Genomic DNA, 25,967 nt, shown 5'->3' with positions numbered 1-25,967 from the left:
TGTCAAGATATTGTGAAAGCAACGATATATGTGTTTCCTTCTTTTTTATTAATGACTGCAAGCATGTCGCACCGGCTACAACTGCCACCATTGACATTGCAGCAGCCACAGTGAATCAGATGTACAGTGCATGTGCATGTCTTTCTATTGCACAACACTATGAACAGTCTCACTAAGTTGATGTTATTTTGAGCAATCCATGTACCATAATGACAGCCTCGTAGTGGATGCATACAAAGTTTGCACACAGTGAAACAGCCCTTCGTGGCTGTTACCCACTTCTTTTTCAAATATTTTCAGACATTTATTTGAGAGTTTTGGCAATAAAAGCATAAGGATATATTTCCTGCACTACTTTAAAGGCATAATTCATCCTATTCTGCTGGTAATTGTACCTAATCTAGGCAAGCACGGATGCATGCTATATAAATATATACAGATAATTATATTTTTACAAATATTACATTCTCGGGCTATATTTTCCTCTTCCCGCGTCTTCCAGAATCTAAATCAACAAGCCGCGAGGATGATTTTACAGGCGTTGATGAGGCCAAACCAATAGACTCCGGGATATCAAGATCAACCTTCATAGACTGACTCGCCATAGCACGTTTACTATCTGATTCTTGCAGCTGGTGAACTTCAATTTTATCTTTGTTAATCTGCATAGTAATTAAACAAGTAATTAACTATTGTCTTGTTAGTGGAGACCAAAATAATCAAACATAAGGAAAGCTTACTAGCGCAGTATGGTGAATTGATGCATAAGCATCTGCAAATCTTTTATGCAGATCATCTATCTTCTTTCTTTGGTACTCGGCATTCTCCATTTCATTTCCCCTCTCTCCCAACTCCTGATACAGTGCTGCAGTTGCACAAATTAAGAAACTAAGAACCACATTTGGAGTTAACCAGTGCCACATTCAATGACCAACAAAAGTTCTCTAACTATCTATTACTTATTTACCATCCAGAAAGTCCACGGATAGCCTTCCCACAATCGACACATAAAAAGAAGTTGACAACACATAAGAAGAGGTTGACAATTCATTGGCAGCACATGTTTGTGGTATGGTCCATAAAATAATAAGAATTCCCTACCTTTCTGCTCTATGAATTTGCTACCTTTCTGCTCTATGAGTTCCTTAAAAACACATCATAAACCTCAATGCAAGTACGAAACAGTCCTATTTTTGTGGGCTTGCAGCTTCTGTTTACTGGATATGGTGGTGCAGGAACCAAGCTGTGTGGCATGCTCAAGTTCCAGCTATCCTTGTGATCTTAAGACTTTGAAATACGAAGCAAGAAGCTATTGCAAGAGTGGGGGGACAAATGGAATCTACCCGAAACTTCAGCAAATGACAGAATAGCTTGATCAATTGTAATATTTTATAGCTTGGTTTTTTTAGGTCTTAAGGTGTTCTGGAGGTTTTTATTTTGTGTAAGTTGATATTTAGGTGTGGTTTATTCGTGTAAGCCTTACCTCAATCCTAATATTTAAATGTGATGAAGTGAGAGAAATATCGTGTTTAATAAAGTGAGAGACTAAACACTAGATATACCTGACAGAACTGATAGTACCCAGATCTGTGTTGGGACATCATTAAGTTTCTTCGCCAATGTCAAAGCAGACCTCAAAATTTCTCTAGCTTGTACAGTGTCATGAAGAGCAAGGGCCAAACTCCCAAGAACTGTTAGATATTGAGAAACCAGTTGAAGATTGCCCAGATTACTGTGTGTTAATTGCAATCCAGTAGCCAAACGTATCCTGCAACATAGAAGCAAAGTAGTGAAATCAAAACCTTACACAAATGAAGTGAGGAGGTGAAACAGAGGATGCTGCAAATTTTGCAAATGCCGATAACAGATTTTCCTTTTGGGTACTTGGAGGTTCCTCTCTCCACTAAGAAACTGAGGTATAATCAATGTAAGACTCTGGTTGATAAAGTTCTTGAAAGAATTAGATTATGGGATGCTAGAAAATTGACTTATGCTGGGAGGTTGCAACTTGTCAAAACCATTTTATTCAGCTTATATAACATTCTGAAGTCGGTTTTTTGTCCTTGCCTAAAAACTGATAAAAGAAGTGGAAAACAAATGTAGGCTTTATCTTTAGACAGGGACAAATTCATTAAGGAAGGCCCTAGTAGTTTGGAGCTTGGTGTGTATGCCAAAATCGGCAGGAGGGTTGAATGTTACGGATATGATTGCTTGGAACAGAGCGGCTGTCACGAAACTGTAATGGGCTATAAACAACAAAAATAACACTCTGGGTTAGGTGAGTTAACAGCTATTACTTGGAGAACCGAGAGGTTGGGGCATGGGTTAACGTGAAACCTATGTCATGGATGCTGAGGAAAATGTATGAAAGCATACAGTATGTGGAGGATGTTGATGGCTAGAATAATATTCAGAATGGTGAGAAATACTCTATTAAAAAGATGTATCAGAACTTAAAGGAAGATTTCCAAAAGAAAACCGTACAAACAGATTAATAAATATGGTTTAAAATATTAAAAAAGAAAAACTAAAAGCATGAAAAGCACAACAGAAATGTACAAGTGAGTAACTTTTAGCTAATATAACAACCTTGTCAACTGTTTAGCTTTTCTACCGTGACCAGCATCTTGTATAAAGACAGTTTGCACGTGGTCCACGTTCCTAAGTGCTAACAAGTATTAACAGCTCAGACATGTCTCCATCTTACTATTTCAGTGATATCTATCATTTAAATCTTCACATTCTACTCCGATCTCCTCTACTGTTACACATCAGCTGTTGCATCATTACCAATGAACCCTGATTTCATAATTGTCGATTTCAGCCCACAATTAATATTATAGTCTCATACTCACTTTGCCTCCTATCTTTACCCAATATACTTAAATATATGGTCCAAATCACATATATGTGGATCGCATTTGAAATAATAATCCTCCATCCCCTCAAAAAATACTGAGGTGGCATTTACGTATGATTTGCCAGATTACCATTCAAATCACCAGTAATGTCCTTCAAACCTAAACCCTAGTCAGTTAGTCATTCACAATAAAATTGAGAGAAAAGATAGAACCTAGATCATTAACACCCACCCCCCTCCTTTCCTGGCTTCTCTCCATGGTTTGATTTAATTAACACTAAAATCATGAATTTGGCTATCGCAAGGTTAGACACTTACATCCACACCTCATATCCTCACACAGCTTCTTGTTAGAAGCAAGGTAGGCACTCACTATTATTACACAAACGAAGAGGAAATAACACACTTCAATAATATTATTACTTTCTGAATTTCAGTACATCAAAACAAATAACAACCAATAGATTTATATAATATGACAAACTTAACAAATTGGGCAGCATTTATTTTCTACTCAATATTCTATAATTCTCATTATTAATAATAACATCCTTCATTCTCTCCTAATCATTAGAGATGCTTTACTATTTAGAGATATCAAGTTTATCTGCTTTTAACACTCCCCTTAAGCTTGACTTTCTCACTACAGTACTATACCGATTAACTTTTGCATTTTCAGAAAATATTCAAACTTCAGTTGTTCCATAAGGACATCAGCAATTCGATCCAATTACTTTACAAATTTCAATTCCATTTCTCTGCTTTTGAATTCAGTTTCAATACAATGGAACATGGAGTCAATGTGTTTGCTCCAATTCTGAAAAATCGGATTTTTCGCCAAAGCAAGAGCTGATTTGTTCTTAGTGGGTTCAGTTTGTGGCATTGGCAAAAAAAATCAGCTCTTGCTACTGTAAGCTTTTTCACCACCGATAGCCCTGTTCTTTAGAGCTGAGTTACTGAACTGAAATTAACTTAACTTAACTGAATGCTCCTGAATGGAACTGAACTAAACTTAACTTAACTTAACTAAACTAAACTTAACTTACCTGAACTAAATATTACTAAAATAAATAGATAATAAATAGTGAGTGCCTACCATAATACACTTTTCTTCACCTTTCCACTATCTCTCTCCTAACTTATCCACCTTTTGATTACACCCATCCAACACTTTACTACCTCTATCCTACTTTTTCCGCATATTCTTACACCCATCACCAGCTTAGTACCTCTCTCTTACTTTTTCCACCTTTTTTTCTTACACCCACTCACTTCACCTAGAAACAAGAGTCTACTTGGGTGCATAAAAATACGGAGAGGGTATAAGGAAACTCATCGAAAGCAGAGAAGTTGAATTGAAATTTGTAAAGTCATTGGATGAAGCTGTTGATCTCCATATGAAACCACTGAAGTTTGAAGAGTTTTCAAAATGCCAAAGTTTATCAGTATAGAGAGAAAGTCAAGTTCAAGGGGAGCATTAAAAATAGATAAACTTAATATATCTAAATAGTAAAACATCTTTCATGATGAAGAGAAAAATAAGGGATGTTATTATTGATATGTGACAAAAAAAAATAAGGGATGTTCTTAGTGAGTTAACTCGGCCGAGTTTTTACTCCATGTATGTGAGTATGAGAGAATATTAAGGGAAAAAAAATGATGTCTATCTATTTGTTAAGCAGCATTATATAAATGCATAGCTTGTTATTTATTCTGAAATACACAAACTCAGAGAGTAATAATATTATCGAAGTGCATTATTTTCCTCTTCCATTTTTCGTGTGTGTATTTTGTGTAATAATAGTGAGTGCCTACCTTGCTTCTAACAAAGTGGTTACATCCAAGGTTCAATTACCATAGTAATTGAAGTTACAAAACAAAGTTATCAAAAATCTCTGTCCAAATGACGACGCCTCATCATGAACCAGTGGTAATCTCTTCTCAATTATCTTTTCCATGATTCCTAGAGGTCAGTAAACTTTTTTGTAAAGCCATGGAGTGCACCATAAAGCATAAGGGGAGAGGCGAACAAACAAGACTAGATAATGTGAAGAGAGCATTCTACTGACAAGTACAGTTATTCATAAGATATTTAGCATGGAACCCACAATATTTTGACGTGGCTATATTGATCCAATTCAAGCAAGGGGTGTATTAAGATTCTAAACTCATACCGTGCTTCCTGAAGGTTTTGCTGCTTCATCAACAGAAGACCGTACCCAAAAAGAACACTTGTTTTCTCTCGCGCTCCAATGAAAGAATCCATCACCCTGTACACAGGCCCTATTAAATCAAGAGCCTGCCAAGAAACACAATTAATAAAGGTGGAGTTGGGTATATGCATAATGCATATAAGTCAACGAAATATATTCCATCTATCAGATATGGAGAAATTCATTAATGCCAGGACAGAAAATATTACCTGTGATGAAGATTCTGCATCACCAATACATATGTAAGAGACAGCAGCATACACCTGACACGTAGCTTGGATTGACTTGCTCTCTGTTAGCTGCACATGATTTCAGAGTCAGGAGCACTAACAAAAAATTAATTACACTTATGCTGTTCCAGAAAGGACAAGAATAAGAGGATGCATATCATGACTTCAGTGCATGACAAAAACTTAAAGACCCCTTCATGTTGTTGATATTCGACAATTAAGGAGAAGAGTACAAGATTACATCATTTTCGAATAGAACTAAGATCACATCTGTAAGGTCACAGGGTAGTCTACTACGGAGTAATTGTTAAACAGGAAAAGCTATCTTCCCCAAATTTCAAGATTGCTTTACCTCCAAAATGCCTATTCGAGAGAAAAATTAGATACAGAACAAGCAAAGCTAAAATAATCATATAAGCAGAGTACATACCTTTGCCGCTTCGACAAAATGGAAAGCTGCCTCATCAAAGCAGCCAACTGAGTGAGAATATTGTCCTCTTAGCATTTCAATAATGCTCTCACAAGCATGTAAGATTGTTGGAAAACGGATATACCAACCTCTCATCTGCACCAAAGCCTGTATGGGGCATACAAATAACAAAAACAAAGTTAAAGTCTTTAAAAAAAGCAACATTCAATAGCCCATATCCAGACTTAAATTAGACTTGTCATGTAGGACAGTCATGTTCAAATAAGAAACTCCAATAAATGGCTAACCTCTCCACAGAAAGCAGTCAGCAAATAGAAGTTTACATGGCTAATTACTTATTTAGATGTCAATAAAATACATTGCAGTGTAAATATGAAAAAACTACTTGACAAGCAAAGCTTGGTCAGGCTAAACTAAATAGCCTTAGAACCATGCTAAGATTATATTGGAGGTTGCAAAGAAGGCCAGTATCTCATTGAGCTCAAATGAAGGCTTCAAGGGTAACCAAGCCAATCTATTCCTATACGAGTACTTGCAGATGTCTATTCGCACAAAAGTTTCATATTTGGAAAAATACTCGAGTTAGCTTCAGGGATCAAGGAAACAAAACAAATTCAGCTTAACACCATCTTTTAGTTTAGAGTTGACAAAAATATACTTCCTCTGTTCATTCATTTTTACTCGCAACGTTTGTCACTTTCACGCATGCCAATGCACAACTTTGATCATTAATATCTTTAATTATCTTTAAGCAAAAATTATAAAAAGTTAATATTTTGACAACACACATTAAGACGAATCTAATAAGATCCCACATGACTATGTTTTACCTTACGTATAAATCACCAACAATTATCAAAGTATAATATGTGAATAGTGTAGAAATCACAAACGTTGCGAGTATAAAAAATCGGAGGAAGTACAAGTTAAACCTTTTAATAAAAAAATTACTAAAACAAAACATGAGTTGCAAGAAGGAGACTAGATGTTTCACATCATCAAGAAATATGGAAAACAAAAATATGAACTATAATCTCAAGTTCTTGGGGAATGAGACAGGCCAAGGGACCTACAACTCTACAAGCATGACCCAGGGCAGAAGCCAAACACACCACCGATCCCATAAGAACACAGAAAAGTCATTCAATCAGAAGACCAATTATTCTACTGTAAGCCAAAAAAACCCACTTCACAGTAAAATTGCAGCTCGCCAAAACTTTTTGCGCCCTTTCTCGCAAAGCTCATACAATAGACATTATAACATGACATGAAACAGAAAGCGGAGCAACCCAAATACCAACAATATGAGAAAGACTCTGCTTTACATAGGCTGCCAACGTAGTAACAAGAAGGTCAATGACAACGTAGATCTTCTACTCTCAATTAAGGTGAGTCCCACATATTCAGAGGTGACACAAGGAGTCAGTGAACTGCTTCTCCACTACACAGCACTCTCTGTAGTAAACTCATCCAAATAGGGTTTCCTCCCTCCTTAAACTCCTTGTCATGCTCACGGTCTTAAACTCTACTTCATTTGCACAAAATTCCTTTAGATGCTTATTTTAAAGTTTTTGCTTTTGAGATCTGTTGTTGAGAAGTCGGTTAAAAAGTTTGTTAAGGCTGGAAAACGGGCATATTAACGTCTGAGAACTTATGGGAAATAAATCTTGATCTTTTGGTGTTCCTGTGAATTACTTTTCAGTATTCTAGATCCTATAGGAAGGGATAAAATCAAACAGAAGATTTTGAACTTTGAGAAGGGGTGGAAAGAAGAAATCATGTTTGGAGTTGGGCGCTGCGAATGTCAAAAAAGTAAAAACATCCCGTTAGATAATACGAAGCTTTAGCAAGTCCCTTGAGCCTAACTCCATCTGTAACTATGCAGCTTAAATTAGCAAATTTATTTCACACATAACATATCGTGTCTTGGTCTTGAGTCGAAGTATAAAATTGGTGACTGTTTTGGGAGGATCTAAAAGAGGGAAAAAATCCTTATAATCTCTTCTCCCTGATTGTATCATATTTCAGTCTCAACTGATAAGTGATAACTCAAAGATGGATAGTCTGCTTCTTAGAATTTCATAGGAAAAGTCCAACTGTGGAAGCCTGAGAGTCTAGCAAGGCCATTGAGTGTGTTAAGAAACGAGTTGTTTAACAACTATGGTGGATGACACGTTTGGTGCCTCTTGTCATTACTCTTTGTAGAACACTTCTAAAGACTCTACATCCAAATAACTTCTGTATCTCATATCTTTCGAACTTAAAGGATTTTTAGGAGGATTAACTTCTTAATAACTAGTGAGAGGTTGCGTTGCAAGCCAACAAAATAAATTATTCCAGATGTATTTGCCAGAAGAATGCCTGATATGATGAAATAAAGGCCATGTATATGGGCGCTATTGATAATGTCACCTTTTTTTAGCAAATAGACTGGGGAAGCTCGCCAAGCCTCCATCTCAGAGCATTTTGTACATAACATACATTAGTTTTGGATCAGCTAAAACGTCCTCTTCTTCTTACAGGTACTTCAAAAATAGGGAAATTTCACCAATTAAAATATTTGTCCACTTTGACACATTTCACCAATTAAAAGATGGTATACCCTGGTGCATGATGTTTGCAGATGATATTGTGTTGATTGATGAAACAAGAGAAGGAGTGGAAAGTAAGTTGGAGTTATTGAGACAAACTTTGGTATCTCGGGGTTTTAGGCTGAGTAGAAACAAGACGGAATATATGGAGTGTAAGTTTAGTGGAGTCCAAGATAGAGAGAAAGGGGGGATTACCTTAGATGGGAAAATTGTCCAAGGCTTTGAAATGTTCCGTTATTTAGGATCTATTATCCAAAAGGATGGAGAATTGGATGGCGATGTGGCCCATAGAATCAAAGCAGGTTGGTTGAAGTGGAAAGGTGCCACAGGGTTCCTATGTGATTCAGGCATGCCCCAAAGATTGAAGGGAAAATTTTACCGCACGACAATTCGACCGACTTTGTTATACGGCACGGAATGCTGGGTAGTGAAACATTGTCACGTGCACAAGATGAATGTGGTGGAGATGCGCATGTTACGTTGGATGTGTGGGTATACAAGAAAGGATCGTTTGAGGAATGAGATTATTAGGAAGAAAGTAGGGGTTGCACCGATTGAGTTTAAGATGATGGAAAATCGTTTAAGATGGTTTGGACATGTAAGCAGAAGATCAAGTGATGCCCCGTTTAGGAGGATAGAAGGGTGGCAAAATGATAGAATTGCAAGGGGTAGGGGAATACCTAAGAAAACTTGGAGGAAGGTGATTGAGCACGATATGACATTTCTTGGGATTGAGGAAAATACGGCGTTGGATAGGACAGAGTGGAGGACCGGAGGGAGAGAATATATATTGATGACTTCATTTGACTTATACAGCTTTCATGTTTCTGTTTCTTTTTATTTTTAATTTATTTCTTATTCTTATTTTTATTTTTTATTTTATTTTAAAATTCTTTTGAATTTTTTTATATTTTTACATGCTATTTTGAAGTGTACTTATTTTACTTATTCATTTATTTTAAACTTTACTTATTGTTTATTATCTCTTACAATATTTCTTCTATAATATATATACATTTTTCTCTATCTTACTTCCATTAATTCCACCTTCTCTTCCTTGCTTTTTACTTCCTGCTCCTTTCTGGTTTGATTGGTGTCAATGACGATCTCCTACGACGATTCATGTTAGCCGACCCCAAATCATTTTGGGACTAAGGCTTTATTGTTGTTGTTGTTGTTGACACATCTTCATAGAGTTGCTACTCCCTCTGCCAAAATTGCAACTTCCCCTACAGTATTTTGGAATATCACTGATTTTTCTTCTACTCACTTATACTATAAATAATATTTGTGGTATGGACTTCTTTCTTTCTTTCTTTCCTTTAACTGGGGTTCTTCCCAACCCCATCTAACCCCTCGAATGTTAGGTATGGGTATCGAAATTGGAAGGGGTTTAAGGTATGTATTTCGGGATGACATTTTTAGTTACCAGACAGCTAATAAGGTTTTTGTTGGTTCTAAACTCATCAGATTCTTTATCCTATTTTGGGTGAACCACACATCTTACAGACTATACCTGCTTCTACAAAATTTTACCTAAAACAGTAAAAGGAACATGTTTTTCTAGGGAACTCCCAAATCCCAAATTAATGTTCCCTTTAAGAAGGGGTTCTTAATTTTTGGGCAAAAAGGTGAAAAACCAAGCTTCCCTTTCCAATCTCTTCAGGTTAGCAGATAATCTTCATGTCACTCAGCTTGTTATTCAGGTTACCTCTCATTCCCTCGACCTTGACCAAAGGAGGCCTTTCATTGCTTTGGCTGCTTAGTAACCCCTAACAAGAAGCTTAAATGTGAACAAAGGAGAGGCAGTCACTGGAGTGATAAAACGGAATAATCCATATGGCCCATTTTCCACACATCCAACCTCATAACAACTGTGCCAATAACTGGGTTTCTCCAACGTCGCCAAACAGAAGCCTTATTTAAGTAAAGGGTCTAGATCCACAAACTAAAACAAAAAACCCATCAGAGCAATGGGGCTACATTATGCGAATCACACTAGACATAGCTTAATCGATTTTGAATCCCAAGATCGACACAAAATATAGAGATAAGTTAAATCATTCATGAACTTCTTCAAATCGATAACTGATGCTACTGATTAACCCCATGTTTATCCCCCCAATAAAATCCTGCACAAAACATCCACCGACTTGATAATAGATAGAAGGAGAATACCTCCTTGCCTCAAGCAATAAGAAACCAATAACCATCTCCTTCCGTGACAATTATCCTTAAATGGCACAAAGTGGAAAGACAACCCATACTCTACTTTCTCCAGATAAGACCAGAATTCTTCCTCTTTATCACCTCATCCAAGAAAGTTCCAGGAAAAAAAAGAAAAAACATCCCCTCGCATAAGCTTCAAAAATTCCAATATTACACTCCTAAAATCATTCGTTTCCCACTAAAGCAACTTCCTAAACTTACCTATGCTCCACAAAGACACTTTGGTATTCACGAGCTTGCAAGAACTACTTCGAACCCATTAAAAATGAATACATCCAAATTCTAAAAAACCCAACCCTAATGATCAAACTAACTAGCCTTTGATCCCTCACTTTAACTGATCCATCATTCTTCAGTGCCAAGCAATAAAAAAACAATCCGAGCTCTACCCCACAAAACATATATTTTTAACATCCCACAAAAGCTGGAAATAATGAGACCATATGGAACTCATTGGCCTCCATATTGAACAGATTAACAGAACCTTCAAGAGTTCATCAGTATAAAAAACCATCTTTATCCAACCCCTACCAACATAAGATAATAGAAATACTGAAATAGTGGCCAGTTCAAAACCATAAATCATAGGACAGTATCCTCTTAATGAGTGGTATCAACGACAAGGTTTCATTTTTCAGTGATTGCTTTCTCATACTACATTTCCACGAAGATGATATTCCTATGCCACATAAGCGCTCTTCCCTGTGTAAAATCCTGATGGTAGTTGATAGATTTGATTAAGAAATCAGTACCATATGATGTTAAACAGACTCCTTGAATTTTGAAGAACTAATATGCTCATATCTGCAGTCTACACTCAGCTACCTAACTTTGGAATGGAAAGGTTTGAAATCAACAAATAAGAAAGTTTGTGTTACGTTGAGGGGTACTGTAGAAGAAAATACTGACAGTTGAATCCAAGTTATCAGCAGCAATTCTTTTAAATTTGGGAATGCACCTATATGTTATCTGAATAAGTTTACATTCGAAAGAGCTGCATATGCAAAAGAGAGTCTTACACGATCAGATTCAATCGTGTGACAGAATAAGTCCAACACATAGAATATAACAGAAAGATGGACAATGTAAAAGAAATCTGGAGCAATAAGCAAATAAGCATAAAAGGGAAACTCCTTTTCATGCAAATATGAAGCTGGCAACCCACCTCTTGAGCTTCAATAAAATCAGCTCGTGTGAGATCCACTGCCACCTTATTTTCGAGGAACTGCATCAACAGCATCAAATAGACACCAGCCATCCAGATGGCCGAGTGCTGGAGATCTACTTCTGTGGAAAGGACAGTTACTTTAATATGTTAATGTTTATTTTTGATAATTTCATATTCTTTTTCATGCTAAAGGTAATAGAAAGAACTGGCTTGTACAGAAACAAAACATAATATTAAGGTATTTGAAGGAGGGTTGTCCCTGAAGCAACAAAGGGAAATTGCTCAAAGTAACCTGAACTATTGACCCAAATAATATTAATAAACTAAACAATAAGATAATCCGAATATGAATAGAGATTAAACCAAAATAAATCAGCATTCAACTAAGAAATAGAAATTTCATTGAAATACCCACTATTAATAGAAAAAAATAAAAAATGGTGAGAAAAAAAGGTTTACGCCTCTTTAGCCTTGCCAAGGCCAAAAAAGGGGCTTGATCCCTGTTGCCTTATGCCTCAGCGCCGAGGGGTGCGTTTATATACAGTCCTTTTAATTTTCCTTTCAATTTACCTTCTTTTTTCAATGTTTGCAAGGTCAGATGTAAATTATTATTTTCAATTGAAATCTCTTCTGACAAGTGAAATGCGTATTATTTTAGCTTTATCATTTAGATTACTTTTATACAACATCCAACTCTGTTATCGATTGTTTTTGGCCAATTGTTCAGGTTATTTAAGCAATTTTTCCCATGAAAAAATCCACATTACCTCTGACACCATCAGTGATTCCCAGCTTTGATAATTCCACTGCAGTACAATACATGTGAAACAATCAGAGTATACTCTATTTATTTCTACACAGTCATTCTCATTAAACAATATGCTTTCAGCTCATAATTACAAGTCAAAACTGTAGATAAAAGGACAATAAAGTGAAACACCTGTAAGAAATTAAGTGTCTCACGTCTAATATGCAAAGATACTTGGAGAAAGTATCATGAGACATCTTAGACTTGTACAAAAAGAACTGACCTCAATATTTTTGGCACCAGAGGAATGGGATGCAGTATAGGTACAAAATTCAATTCATGCAGTTAACAGAGAGACAACAGTACAAGACTAATGTTCCACTTAAATTAGGAACTAGAAATTAGCATGATGATAAGAACACTAAAGTCACAGAGTTTCAATGTATACTTGGACGAAAACCAACCTTTGATAACCTGAGTTCCAGATTGAATCCGCTTTGTACACTCCTTAAAATGTCCTTTTGGGCGCCCAAACATTACAACCGTAAGATCCACCAAAGCATAAACTGCATTCTTGGGCAGCCATTCCCCATCAATGGGATAAGGTGCCAGCTCAAGCTTGTCAGCAGATAGCCTCCTCTCATATTCAACACTTGTAGAATCAGTATATCCTTGCGCAACGGAATTAGATGTGGTTATAGTCACGAGCTGCTGCTTAAGAAGAGCACGTTTCTCAATCAGCATTGAGCAATCTCTTTGCTTCATAGCAGGATCAGAGAGAGTCTGGTTTATAGTGTTGAGTTCACTAGTTAGTTTCTGAACATGCTCTGTCTTCTGCAAGTCGGCTTTCATAGCAGCATCAAGCTTGTCGATGTGTTGAGCAATATTTTTGTAGTCACATATACGAAACCGATAGAAAATGTGCAGCAGCTCATTATAAAAAAGCAAGCCAAGACATTGCTGTGTCTGCAAAAAAGCGGCAAGAACAAGATAGGCACACAAATGCAGAAGTCATCCGTTTCGCAGTATTTTCTTTGACAAAATGCAATTTGGGCTTCTATACAAAATTTCTTCATCATATTTTTACTTCACAAAGAATAGAGACCAACAAAGAGAGACCGAACAATAGGATGTGGCCAATAGGTCCTAAGGATATAAAAACAACAATCACGTCTTGATTCTAACAAAACACAAGCAATTTATCATTCATTGCACTCCTACTCCTCTTTTTCGCTTCCTTGCCAAACCTATTTGGAAATTATTCAAGAATTCGATGACCAAGTAAATCAGAAAAAAGCTTAATTGGACTTGGGCTAAGCACAACTACAGGACGAAGACACCACAACAAATCTATAAAGTCCTGCCAGTTCTCAAACCCATTCCAGGTTCTTCATTACCTATTCTCCCACCTCGTAGTGTACCTCATACTGTCATACAACATTACAACATTTCCAGAGCCTTAGAAGCAACCAGGAGTATTTAACCATGTCTTTAGATGTAGCAAAAGCTGCAAGAACTCCATCATAATTTATAAGAGAATTTGATACTCACTAATTAATTTAAGATCTACAGTTTAGATCAAAGAGACCCCAAGACCCATATTTGAAGCTTAGGGCTTTTCTCCCACTCCCTATTTGTGCACACAGAAGTTTGATATTGACACAAATCACAAAATCTCAAAGAGTGTATTTCAGATGTGTAAAACACCATTTAACTGAAATACAAAATTTCCTATTAGGTTTATATAACCTAATAATACTAAGATTGAAACATGGGACATGTTGTGACTTAGGGAAACATTAGTAGGTTCAACAGCCCCTTCTTCCATGGGCAGCAATTTCTCTGTAGCAATATAGATCATAAGACTCATGGGACTTGGTGGAGCTGCCAGTTGGCAGTGGCACTATCACGTACTCTCTGCCTTAAATTTCTTTCTATTGGGAAAGTGTAGGAACTTTGAGCGGGAAAAGATTGATATGATGGAGAGAAAAACGGTAGTAACTACTAACTAATAAGAGAAACTGAGGCCCAACTTCACAAGTCGGGTGTGGTTTGTCCCAATATAGGTAAACTGAAAGATTAAATTGAGATGGGACTAATTGGTCAAGTGGAAGATAAAATTGGGGAGGGAATACATGAAACTTAGTGAGCAAGATTTTATATTTGGATGTGCTCACGACTGTAACAACATTTGTAGACCACTTTCGAGGGCATTCAGTATGTTTACAGCTATCAAACCCTAATATGGTGATCGTGGTAAGCTCAAAAATATTTTCTATACAGATGCGATATGACAGAGATTTGATTCCCTGGTAGTGACATATCTTGAAATGTTATTAACAAAGTTAACATTTACATGTTGGGAAAGTACTCAAAATTTTAGTCTTGTTAACAAATACAGCCAAATTTAAATCCTTTTACAAGGGGAAATCAAATTCAAATCAAACAATTCCCCAATGTTTGCATCTTAGGAACTTGGAATCTCACATAAGAGCTGCTTTTGTTTACATATTAGACTGCAGCTTGTGGGTACCAATAAATGAAAGACAATCGACAGATCAACTAATCCAAGACCAAGAATGTTGCCTGATACCAGTGTTTATGAATAGTGGGAAATCACAGAAGTACTTCCTTTTGCACTGTATTATATGGAGTAGCAAACCACAACGGGAATATGATACCTGGGAAGGGAGAACTGGGTACTGGATGGAAAGGAGAGGGGGAGAAATAGTGGACCCGAAATCCCCCCCCCCCCCCCCCCCCTCTCCAAATAATAGCTGCTTCCTTAGAGAATTTGTCTCAGCCAAAAACGCTGTTGTACGTCTATTATTTTACTCATGCCTTACCTCTTGTCCTTTCCTAAATGTATTTTTGTCATTAAGAGGGAGGAGCTCCATTAACATGCATCTATTGGTAATTTTTTTCCCTTCATCTATTACTCGAAAGAGAAAAAAGGCCACACTTTTGGAATTCAGAGAGTAGCATGCCACATAGAGCTATGAAGGTGATTCTGCGCAAACTAATATAGTGAACCAGTAAAGAGAGAATGTACTTCCATAACAAATTGAAGGAGGCAACAAACACAGACATTCAGGTTATCTTAACACTGTGCAGCAATGTTTATCATGAGCCTTTAAGCCCCTTTCTAGCTGATGGAGAAAGTAATCAAAGCTTTAGCATTAATTGGAATGGTACAGTACATTAATATAAAACAGTGTAACTATGATGATGTAAAAGGTACCAGGAAATTCTACGGAATCACAATAAACAAGCAACAGTAGTTATTCATCCAGCACCCTGCACTTTGAAGACAAAGAAATTTTAAGTTACCTTATTCAACTCGAAGGAGTTCCACACCTCATCACATCTCGCAAGAGCCCGTTCCACCATGTCCACATCATCCCACTGCATAAGGTGGACATGGAGTTTCGAAGTCGCGAAAAACATCTGAGCACCACAACAAGAAGCAAAAACACTAAACATGTTAGTGGATAAAGAATATGGTACACATAAGCTATCTTCATAAAGGATCCTACCATGTAGGTCAAGAAAAAAAAAGACTCAGAACATCTTTTTTTAGCTGTGAACGAGCATGAAGCCCATTAACATGGTACAAGACACTTGACAGGAACATTATAATGATTTTCTCCCTGAAAAGATTCATGTAGATGGTAAACCATAGAGGAGTTATCTGTTTAAAAGAGGCTTTGAGATTGTTAAACCATGAGTGCTCTTTTAAATAGCTATCTATCTTTAGTTGACTGATTTCACACCTTAATACTAAAATTAGTAACACACCCTAGTTAACACCAACCCAAAACCATATTCAATAGTAGTTTTTTTTTTTTTGAGCGATCATATTTAACAATAGGTGCAAAGAAGCACAATGACTAAGAAAATATCAAAAGCCTTAACTCCAACCTCCGAATACGTAATCAATATTTTCTTGAGCCTAAACTCAACAGGACAATTTAGTGAGATATGCTTAAATAGCTTACAAATTATCTGACCCTGTGAAAAAATGTTTCTCAACTATTCAATAAAGTTCCCCCTGGGAGACAAAATAGAAAGATAAAACTTGACAGAAACAGTCAAAAAACCATTAGGAATGGGACAACTAACAGCAACCAATTTAGCTTCAAAACAATTCATCATGGTCTTAGTATGCCCAAGGTAGGTGTACTTTTAATAAACTTATCTACAGCATATGAATGCAATATACACTGTTAGTTCTGCACAAAGTAGCAAGGATCACTGCATCAGAAAATCTACTTTTAAGGAAGAGGGGAAGAGGAACCTCCCATCTCAGCTACACAATTCAATCCTCCTCAAGTTTTGGTCAAATAAGGGGGAACTAGTCCTGTTCAAAAATACATAGATATGTTTAAACTACAGTGAGATGAAAAAATATATCCATTTCTGAAAGAATGATATTCACTTTTGATATTCACAATGCTAGGTATACCTATGAATTGAAATGTATATTAAAGTTCATTATGCTAAGTTGCTAACTATGCCTACGAAATGAAATGCTCATTAAAGTTCTTTATGTTATCAAGAAGGCCATGTTCTTTTCTAAGCGTAGAACAGGATCCATTATTTGATCAAAATAAATAAATAATTTACGTCAAACAAACAAACTTATGAACAACCATAGTCATAGGCACGCCAATTTTTATCAAGTCCTTATAGTCACTAATACAATTAATCATAACCTCTCTTATGCTAATTCCCTCAAAAAAATGCTAATTCCAGTCAAAACTCCACTGAAGTTACAAAACTATTGAGCCTTTCAAACACAAGATGCCCACACGAAGTCCTTTGCATTCCTGAAACATCTGATTTCCAATATACATGTAACTAGAAAAGGAGATACTTGATTATAGTAAGTGTTAGTGTGTTACAAGTAAACAGCCAGGTGAATCTGCTAACCACATCCTACAGGCCAAATAATTGGAGAAGGCACGAAGTTTGATCATATCCAAAAAATTAGTATGGTCCTCTACTCCACTCTTCAGGATTTCTAATGTGGACATTCCAAGAAAAAAAAGTGACCTCCAAGGCTCCAACAAATAAAAAGCTAATGGAATAGGGCATCATGCATAGTAGAGAAACGGTGAAGGGCAAGGAAAGATATAGAGAGAGGATTATCCGTTGCCCAAGTCTGTTCTAACCTAATCCTCACTTCGTATAAGATCAATGGAAAGAGTTAAGAACATACCTGGTATATCAACTTCCATGAATTAGAAAAGGACGGTTGGAAAGCTGGAACCCTTCAAGTTCTAACCAACGATTATTTTCAGTTCCATTCTTACAATTTATGCCATGAATCTAAGAGAAAATACCATAACCACTGCCTCAGTAGATATGTTTTTGGACACCAAATTCATCAGAAATCCACCCTCCTCTATAGGGTTGGGTTACTAGATAACAAAACAATAAATGGTCGCTCCTCTCTTTCGTTTACCATGACCAAATAAGTCTTTTAAGGTTCTAGTACTAACCTTAGATATCTAACACAGGAGTAAATACAAGGAACTTTTGTACGGCGGAATTGAATTAGAGTACCGTTATAACCCTGAAGAAAAATAAGGCCGACCTTAACAATTCTTCAACTAGTGTCATCCACCACATCCTCGTCCACAATGGTGTCTAAACCTCATTTATCCTCAACAAAGGCACCTTAAGCCTATAAATTGTCGAAAAAGAACAATCACAATCCCATATAACAGGAGCACCGCCAAAATCTTATTCACAATAGAGAGATAGCTTAGGCTATAAAATGTTAACTTCATTGACCCTATATTGTTAGCGATGAAAGTAAAAATAAAAAGTGAAGACAGTCTTAGTGTTCATAGAAACTTTATTAACCTCACAAAGTGAATGTTTAGCAGATACTAACAATTGCTCATTTATCCAATAGCCATTGATACCTGTGTTGTTTCATCATCATCTTAGAAGATAGTTGGCAACAGCAGAAGCACATAGACAAGGCAAAGGAAAGCTTAGTGAGACTTGCAATTACCACACAGAGAAGAATTAACAACACAGCTGAGACCCTATGCGAACCTGTTTCTCCTCTCCTATTCAAATGAGTTCCTAGGAGGGACAATTAAAATGAAGGACTTGAAAGCAGATCATTCTTCACTCAGAAACCCACTACGAATAGGACATCAGGCAGACTAGCAGCTACCAAATTTAGTTCTAAACAACTCATCATGATCTTAGTCCCTATCGATGTGCTGCTATCTTTCCTTTAAAGTTTTAGGTAGGTGTACTTTTTTTATAACTATCAGCATCATAACTGATAATTCTGCATAAACAATAGTAAGGACCACTATCAAAAGATCTCCAGAAAAATCTGCTTTCAAAGAAGTCTTTTTTCAAAGGGGAAAAAAATCATCTCAAGTTCTCAACTACATATTTCAATCTTTTTCAAGTCTTGGTCAAATAAAGCAATATCGCTAGAATACATATATTTCCTCATTCCATAAATATTGCAGCGTTTAGCTTTTATGGAAGTTTCATAACTATTGCAATGTTTCCTTATTTGCAAATGGTTTCTCTCTATCTCTCTCCTCGTCACATAGACCTCTCATTTTGTAACTCTGTCCTCATCGCATGGGATTCTTAAACTCCACGCACCACCTACATGTTGCAATATATGGAACGGAAGAAGTATGTGTCTAAACTACAAAGTCAGATGAAAATATCAATTTTTTAAAAGAATAAGGTTCATTTTAAAAACTCAATATGCTATCTGTATCTATGAAATGAATTGGTATGTTAAATTCATTTGTTACTATCTATTTCTAGAAGGCCGCACTCTTTTATAGAAAAAACACAGTTCATAACCTCATCAAATAACTTTTTTACATCCCTAGCAATAATATTGTGAACATCATAGTCGTACACAAGCCAGATCTACATTATGCCAGTACAATGACTTCAGTAACTATCCTTGTGAAAACCCACAAGGGCCATAACCTCTCCTTTACTAAATCCAGTAAAAACTCCACAAAAAGTGCAAAAATTGTCCCCTGCAAAGTCCTTTACATCCCTGGGACCTCAGATTTCCAATATACATATGTAGCCAAAATAGGAGATAGAGATAGTGAGATACTTATGAAGATTTTCACAATTGATTACAGAAAGAGTTACAAGAAAAAAGGCCAGATCCTCTGCTCCAAATAATAGGATAATGGCCAATTCTTAAACATATCCAACTAACTAATGTGTATACTCCCCTGCACCACTCTTCAAGATTCCTAATGTGTACAGTCCAACTCTCCAAGAGAAAATCCTGTAAAAATTAACTTACAAAGGCAGAGGGTGCTCTATTTCCCAAGTTCCTTTTGACCTAATATAAGATCACCGAAACGAATAAAAATGATACCTCGAATATGAACTTCCAAAAACTAGAATAGGACGCTGGAAACCATAATACGAACCATAACTTTCAGCTCCAACCCTGTCTTATTCAATCGACGCCGTGAACCTAGTTCAAGAGAACCACTTCCTTACTAAATATGTTGTTAAACTTCAAATTCACCAGAACTCCAGCCTCCCTTTAGATTGGGGTGCTAGATGACAACACACTGGAATACTGGATGGTTTCTACACTCTTGCTAGCCCAAGAACAAACAACAAGTTTCTTTACAAACCTCCCCAAGCTTCTAACACCACCCTCTGATATGTTAAACAGAAACGAATATAAAGAAATGTTAGAGTACCATCATCCCCCGAAAGGAAAACAAGGTCAACCTTACCAAACTTCACCTAGCATAATCTACCACCATGTTGTAAAGAATGGTATCCAAAACTACACAAATGAAAGTATAAAATAAAAAACAATTTTAAATAGTCTTAATGTTCACAGCACATTTATTACCCTCGTAGATTGTAAATGTTTTGACAGATACCCATAATTGCACATAGGTTGATAATGACATGCCCAATTAAAGTTCACTCCCTTGCACAGTTGCATTATAGATAGTGATGATTACGCCCAATCAGTATCTCCACAGGTTTTGATCCTGATAAGACACATCCAGCTAACCATGAATTAAAATAAGGCTTTTCCAGAAGTTCGCACAGCATATGCAAGATAAAAGACATGAAAAATAACCACGAGACATGATGAATGGATCACTAATTACTCATTGTTCCAGGAATAGGCATGCATAAAATATCCTAATTAGTGTCAAGTATCTAATTCTATCCACCCTCTGGATATCCTATTTAGTCTTGAATATCTCTGCCTTTGGGAGATCCTAATTTATTTCTACAAAATGACAAGGTTGTTTGCATATCTCGTTAAGTCAAGATAAGATGTGCCTTCGACTCTTATCCTAGAAATTTTTAGCACATACCAAAACTTTGAACTACAAAGTCCTTTGCAAGATTACATTCCAACTTAGAGATCCACAATCACTTCCCTTGATATCATCAACATCACTGCAAACAACTTGTTGACTTGTTGTAACATTTATTGCTCCCAGCACCATGACTAAAGGACTCGTATTTTAGGCTTTCAGTGGCACTCGGAAAAGAATTACGAAGATACATACTTGCAGCAGCGCCAAAATAGGACTAGGAAAACAAGTACATATAGAAACAATTATCGATATAGGACGGCATACCTAAAGGCTAAAACAAGGTTCCAAGACACTATATACAAAAATAGATTAGACAAAATGCACTTTTGTAGCAGCTAAAGGATCACAATATTGACGCTGCACTTTTGAATTAAACCAGAGAAAGTCGTGTAGCCATCACCCAGTTGAGCACTGACCTGCAATTCTGGATAACACATTTCAGCAGCACACTTGTAGCCTTGTTCAAGCGTAGCAAGGGAATTCTGATAGTCCCCTTCGATTATTAAAGCCGTAGAAAGCTGTGAACTGAAATTGCAGTACCATAACTTCGCTGCAAAACTTAAACCAAACAACATATATCAATTCAAACCCCTCAAAATCACACAAATCAATGTTGTTTGCTCGTTAGCAGCAAAACAGTTCAATTTAACCCATGATTATGACATCAAAATATATTTTCATTTTAAACAGCAAAAGAACAACAAAATGAGCATATCAATCGCGAATTCACGAATGAACTCATAAGCATACAATAACTAACAATAACTAGTGATTTTTAGTAAGAAGGGAGTTCAATTCAACCCATCATTTCGACATCATAACAACCAACAAATTTGATTCTAATCTCCAATTAAACAACAAAATGTGCATTACCCATCCGCAGAGACCTCATAATCCTAAAATAACTAGTGATTTTTAGCAACAAGAGGATTCAATATAACCTAAACATTTAACTCCAACCACCAAAAAACAACAAAATGAGCACACCCATCCCGTAAAACACTATATCATACAACCATTAGTAATTATTAGCAACAAAGGAAATTCAATTAAACCCTAGAATTTCAACAAAAACAACATAAACATCAAAACAACCCAAGAAACCAACTCCAATCACCAACAACAACAAAATAAGCATACCCATTGCCGAGCGACTTCGTAAGCTCCAAACCCTTGTTCAAAATCTGCTTCTGGGTCGGTATCGCCCCAACAAGATGGTAACACTGACTAAGTAAACTATACGCTCTACATTTCAATTCGAAACACGAAGGAATCGACTTCAATAACAATTGCTGCATCAAAAAAACAAAACCACAAAACAAAAATTACAAAACGAAGCCAACAAATGGACAACCCATTCCCAGAGGAGAGAGAACAAGGGATACATACAGAACGTTCAAGGTGAGATTTGGCATGATTGACATTATGAGAATGGCGCAACAAAAGGGTGGCGATTCGAAGGCGTGTTTTGACCTCGATTATTGGGAGGAATGAAACTGGGCTTTGGCAAATTGCTTCTAAACATTTGATTGCCTTTGCAAATTCGCCTTTTTGCTCATGGAAATCTGATAATCCCCATAATCCTTCTGCTAATGTATCCATGGAAGTTTTTCTTCTACTGCAGCAACCGCAACGCTTGAGTTTTGACTATTTGTAGTTGTTGTACACTTGTAGTCCTCACTCCTGAGTTTATGACTGTTAAATCTTTTGACGCTTGCAGACCGGCAGTGACTGGTGAGACTAGCCACTCATACGCAAACAATCAAACCATGTAGTATTCCAAATAATTATCAACCAAAATTCTAATTGATTTTGCATTTAATTTCATTTTAGATTTTTTGTTTTAACAATTATGTTTGATTTTGGATGAAATTGTATATGTGTAATATTAATGATTAATTAACCAAAATAGTTATGTGGCACCTAATTATTTATCTACGTGGCACTCGATTTTTTTAATTCAAAAATAATTTCGAAATCTTATTTTTCATTGGCCGAAACCATTAGATTTCCTACGTGGCGCTCTATATTGGATTAGTGTTTGATTTTGTATTATTTTAGATTAGTGTTTGATGTTGGATGAATTTTATTAAAGACTAGATTTTAGCCCGTGCGATGTACGGATTATATTAAATTGTTATGTATATACCAATTTTAAATACTTCGTATTAGATTAAATTAGTTTTTGATTTTGCATTAAATTTCATTTTAGATTAAAAAAAATTACGAGAGTGTTTGTTTTTGGATGAAATTGTATATGCGTAATATTATTAATTAATTAATTAAAATATCTACGTGGCGTTTAATCTTTATCTACGTGGCACTCGGCTTTTTTAACTCAAAATTAATTTTGAAATCTTATTTTTCATTGGTCGAAACCATTAGATTCCCTACATGGCGCTCTAATATTGGATAATGAATTTTATTTATTTTATTTTAGATTAGTGTTTGATTTTGAATGGATTTTATTTTAGATTTTTTTTTTTAATTATTATAGTGTTTGATTTTAGATGGAGTTGTATATATTAGTAATTAATTAATTAAAATATCTATGTGGCACCTAATTAATTATCTACATGGCAATCGATTTTTTTAATTCAAAAATAAATTAGAAATCTTATTTTTCATTGGCCGAAACCATTAGTATGTTAGGTTATGATACATATAAACGAATATAAATCATGCGGAAAAACCATAAAAGCCAGGATTCCAAATTAATTGCCACATAACAATTAGCATAATTAGGATGCATACTCTTTGTAGCGTGCCCTCCCTTGCTGCGCCCGAACCGAACAAGAACAAGACTTAGGACTCCAAGTGTCGTCCCTCCGTAGAAAGTCCACAGCACGTCCGGATCCGCCTTAAGATTAACTAACTAGAATCTCCCTTAAGGTTCTAATATTTTCGGCTATTATGGGCAAAGTCTATGACTGAATTTTTGCTCAAAATTCTTACCTTTGAATACTTCAAAACTCGTTATAAATTATGAGCCTTGATCTCATATTTATAGGCTATGGAATAAGCAATCGAATCCTACTAGGATACGAATTAATTAAATTAGAATCCTAGCAGAACTCTTATTTTAATTAATTTATCTTTTAGGATTAGGAATTTAATCATCAAACAAATCCTATACGCTTTAGGTTTCGTATGTGAACACAAACACACACGCACGCACAGCAGCCCACGAGGGGTGCCATGCGCGCGCGCGCAGAGCCCGAGCAGCTACGCAGCCCACGCGGCCACGAGGTTGCCTGCAGCCTTGGGCGCGCGCTGGGCCTGCCTTGCGGTGGGCCTGGCGCAGCCTTGGGCTGTTTTTGTGTGGCGTGCCATTGCTTGTTGGACGCGGGCCTGGCTTCGTGCTGGGCCTTCGTCTAGCAAACTCGTCCGATGCTAATTCGTACGACGCGCTTCCGATTAATTTCCCGATTCCAGAATTCATTTCCGATACGAACAATATTTAACATTTCCGATTCCGGAATTAATTTCCGTCTCGAACAAATATTTAATATTTCCGTATCCGGAATTATTTTCCGATTCCGATAATATTTCCGATTCTGACAATATTTCCGTTTCCGGCAATATTTCCATTTCCAATAATATTTTCCGATACGTACCATGTTTCCGTTTCCGGCAACATCTACGACTTGGATAATATTTATATTTCCGATACGATCCATATTTCCGTTTCCGGCAATATCATCGTTTCCGGAGTATTCATTTATTTGCCTTTGACGATCTTAGCTTCCACTGAAACCAAGATCCGTCGATTCCGAATATACATAGATAGAGTATTTAATGCCATTAAATACTTGATCCGTTTACGTACTATTTGTGTGACCCTACGGGTTCAGTCAAGAGTAAGTTGTGGATTAATATCATTAATCCACTTGAACTGAAGCAGCCTCTAGCTAGGCATACAGTTCACTTGATCTCACTGAATTATTAACTTGTATAATTAATATTGAACCGCATTTATTAGACTTACCATTAAATGCATACTTGGACCAAGGGAATTATTTCCTTTCAGTCTCCCACTTGTCCTTAGGGACAAGTGTGCATTTCCTAATTCCTTTGTCGCTTGATGCTTGCTCTTGAACATAAGGTAAGAGTTGTCATCCTTATTATGTCCAGGGGTGTTTCTCGGTTTCAGAGTTCAACTGATCAAATAAACAGATAATCATAGCCTATGATTCATCTGAGCACGGCCATGCATTTTACAGTTTCTAGCTCTCCGAGTGGCCTTTGTACAACTTTCAGCATCTCATCCCGATTTATGGGAGGACAATCCCAATCTTGCGATCTTGAGATTAGACTTTGTTTGATAGGTGATTACCCGAGCGTTGCCTTTATAGCTTCCTTTTACGGTGCGACGGTCGACAACGTCAAAGTAAGCAGTTTTCAAACAAGTAATCTCAAATCACTCAGGTATTGAGGATTAGTGTCTAATAATTTTGATGAAATTTACTTATGACAGATTTTCATCTCTTACAATAAAGTTTCATAGGTCCGTCCGATACTAGTCTTCCCAAAGTAAGTATCTATGCAAATGATTGTGACATTGCCATGTCCACATAGTTCAAGAAACAGAACTACTAGTAATCTTGCATTCTAGTCGTCCAACGTTTTCTATGCGTCCATCTTTATAGAAAACTCCGACCAGGGACCATTTTCAACTTTTGACATTCAAGTTCACTTGATAGAAATTTCTTAGTCACAGGACTGGTCCTGACAGTCTATCTTGAATATATCGTCAAATTGAAGGGACTCATCATTTAATAAACCACAAATTAAATGGAAAAATGAATTCTATTCGTTAATGTGAATGATTAACCAATAATGTTTTACAAAGTATTAAACTCTAAAACTTTAAAACATTAAATAAGGACATCAAAGCCATTCTCCAACATTCTTGATTCCCATAGCTGCAGTGTGCGAGTTGTGCTTCGCCTGCGGCAGAGGTTTAGTTAATGGATCTGTGATGTTGTCATCAGTTCCAATCTTGCTTATCTCGACTTCTTTTCTTTCAACGAACTCTCGTAGAAGGTGAAATCTACGAAGTACATGCTTGACTCTTTGGTGGTGTCTAGGCTCATTTGCCTGTGCAATAGCTCCATTAT

General features: G+C 36.4%; 1 protein-coding gene across 3 annotated transcripts; it reads right to left on the bottom strand.

Annotated features, from left to right (window-relative positions):
• Positions 1 to 239: 239 nt before the first annotated feature.
• On the bottom strand, positions 240 to 22,571 carry LOC110789379 (sister chromatid cohesion protein SCC4). 3 transcript variants are annotated; one of them, XM_021994037.2, is made up of 13 exons: positions 22,237 to 22,571; positions 21,988 to 22,139; positions 21,264 to 21,405; positions 15,800 to 15,916; positions 12,934 to 13,435; positions 12,489 to 12,527; positions 11,719 to 11,840; positions 5,734 to 5,880; positions 5,283 to 5,372; positions 5,035 to 5,159; positions 1,563 to 1,768; positions 741 to 865; positions 240 to 662 (listed from the first exon to the last, which is right to left on the bottom strand). In XM_021994037.2, the coding sequence occupies exons 1-13, from the start codon at positions 22,447 to 22,449 to the stop codon at positions 474 to 476; spliced, it is 2,169 nt and encodes a 722-aa protein (XP_021849729.2). In that variant the 5' UTR covers positions 22,450 to 22,571; the 3' UTR covers positions 240 to 473. The 3 variants fall into 3 exon arrangements, with proteins under 3 accessions (XP_021849729.2, XP_021849730.2, XP_021849731.2); XM_021994038.2 differs by lacking the exon at positions 22,237 to 22,571 and having other exon boundaries at positions 21,264 to 21,397; positions 21,988 to 22,128; XM_021994039.2 differs by lacking the exons at positions 21,988 to 22,139; positions 22,237 to 22,571 and adding an exon at positions 20,361 to 20,505 and having other exon boundaries at positions 21,264 to 21,392.
• Between the last annotated feature and the right edge of the window lie 3,396 nt (positions 22,572 to 25,967).

The sequence above is a fragment of the Spinacia oleracea genome, chromosome 5, assembly GCF_020520425.1.
Source record: "Spinacia oleracea cultivar Varoflay chromosome 5, BTI_SOV_V1, whole genome shotgun sequence".
NCBI lineage: Eukaryota > Viridiplantae > Streptophyta > Magnoliopsida > Caryophyllales > Amaranthaceae > Spinacia > Spinacia oleracea.
This window is presented reverse-complemented; position numbering and strand designations above follow the sequence as displayed.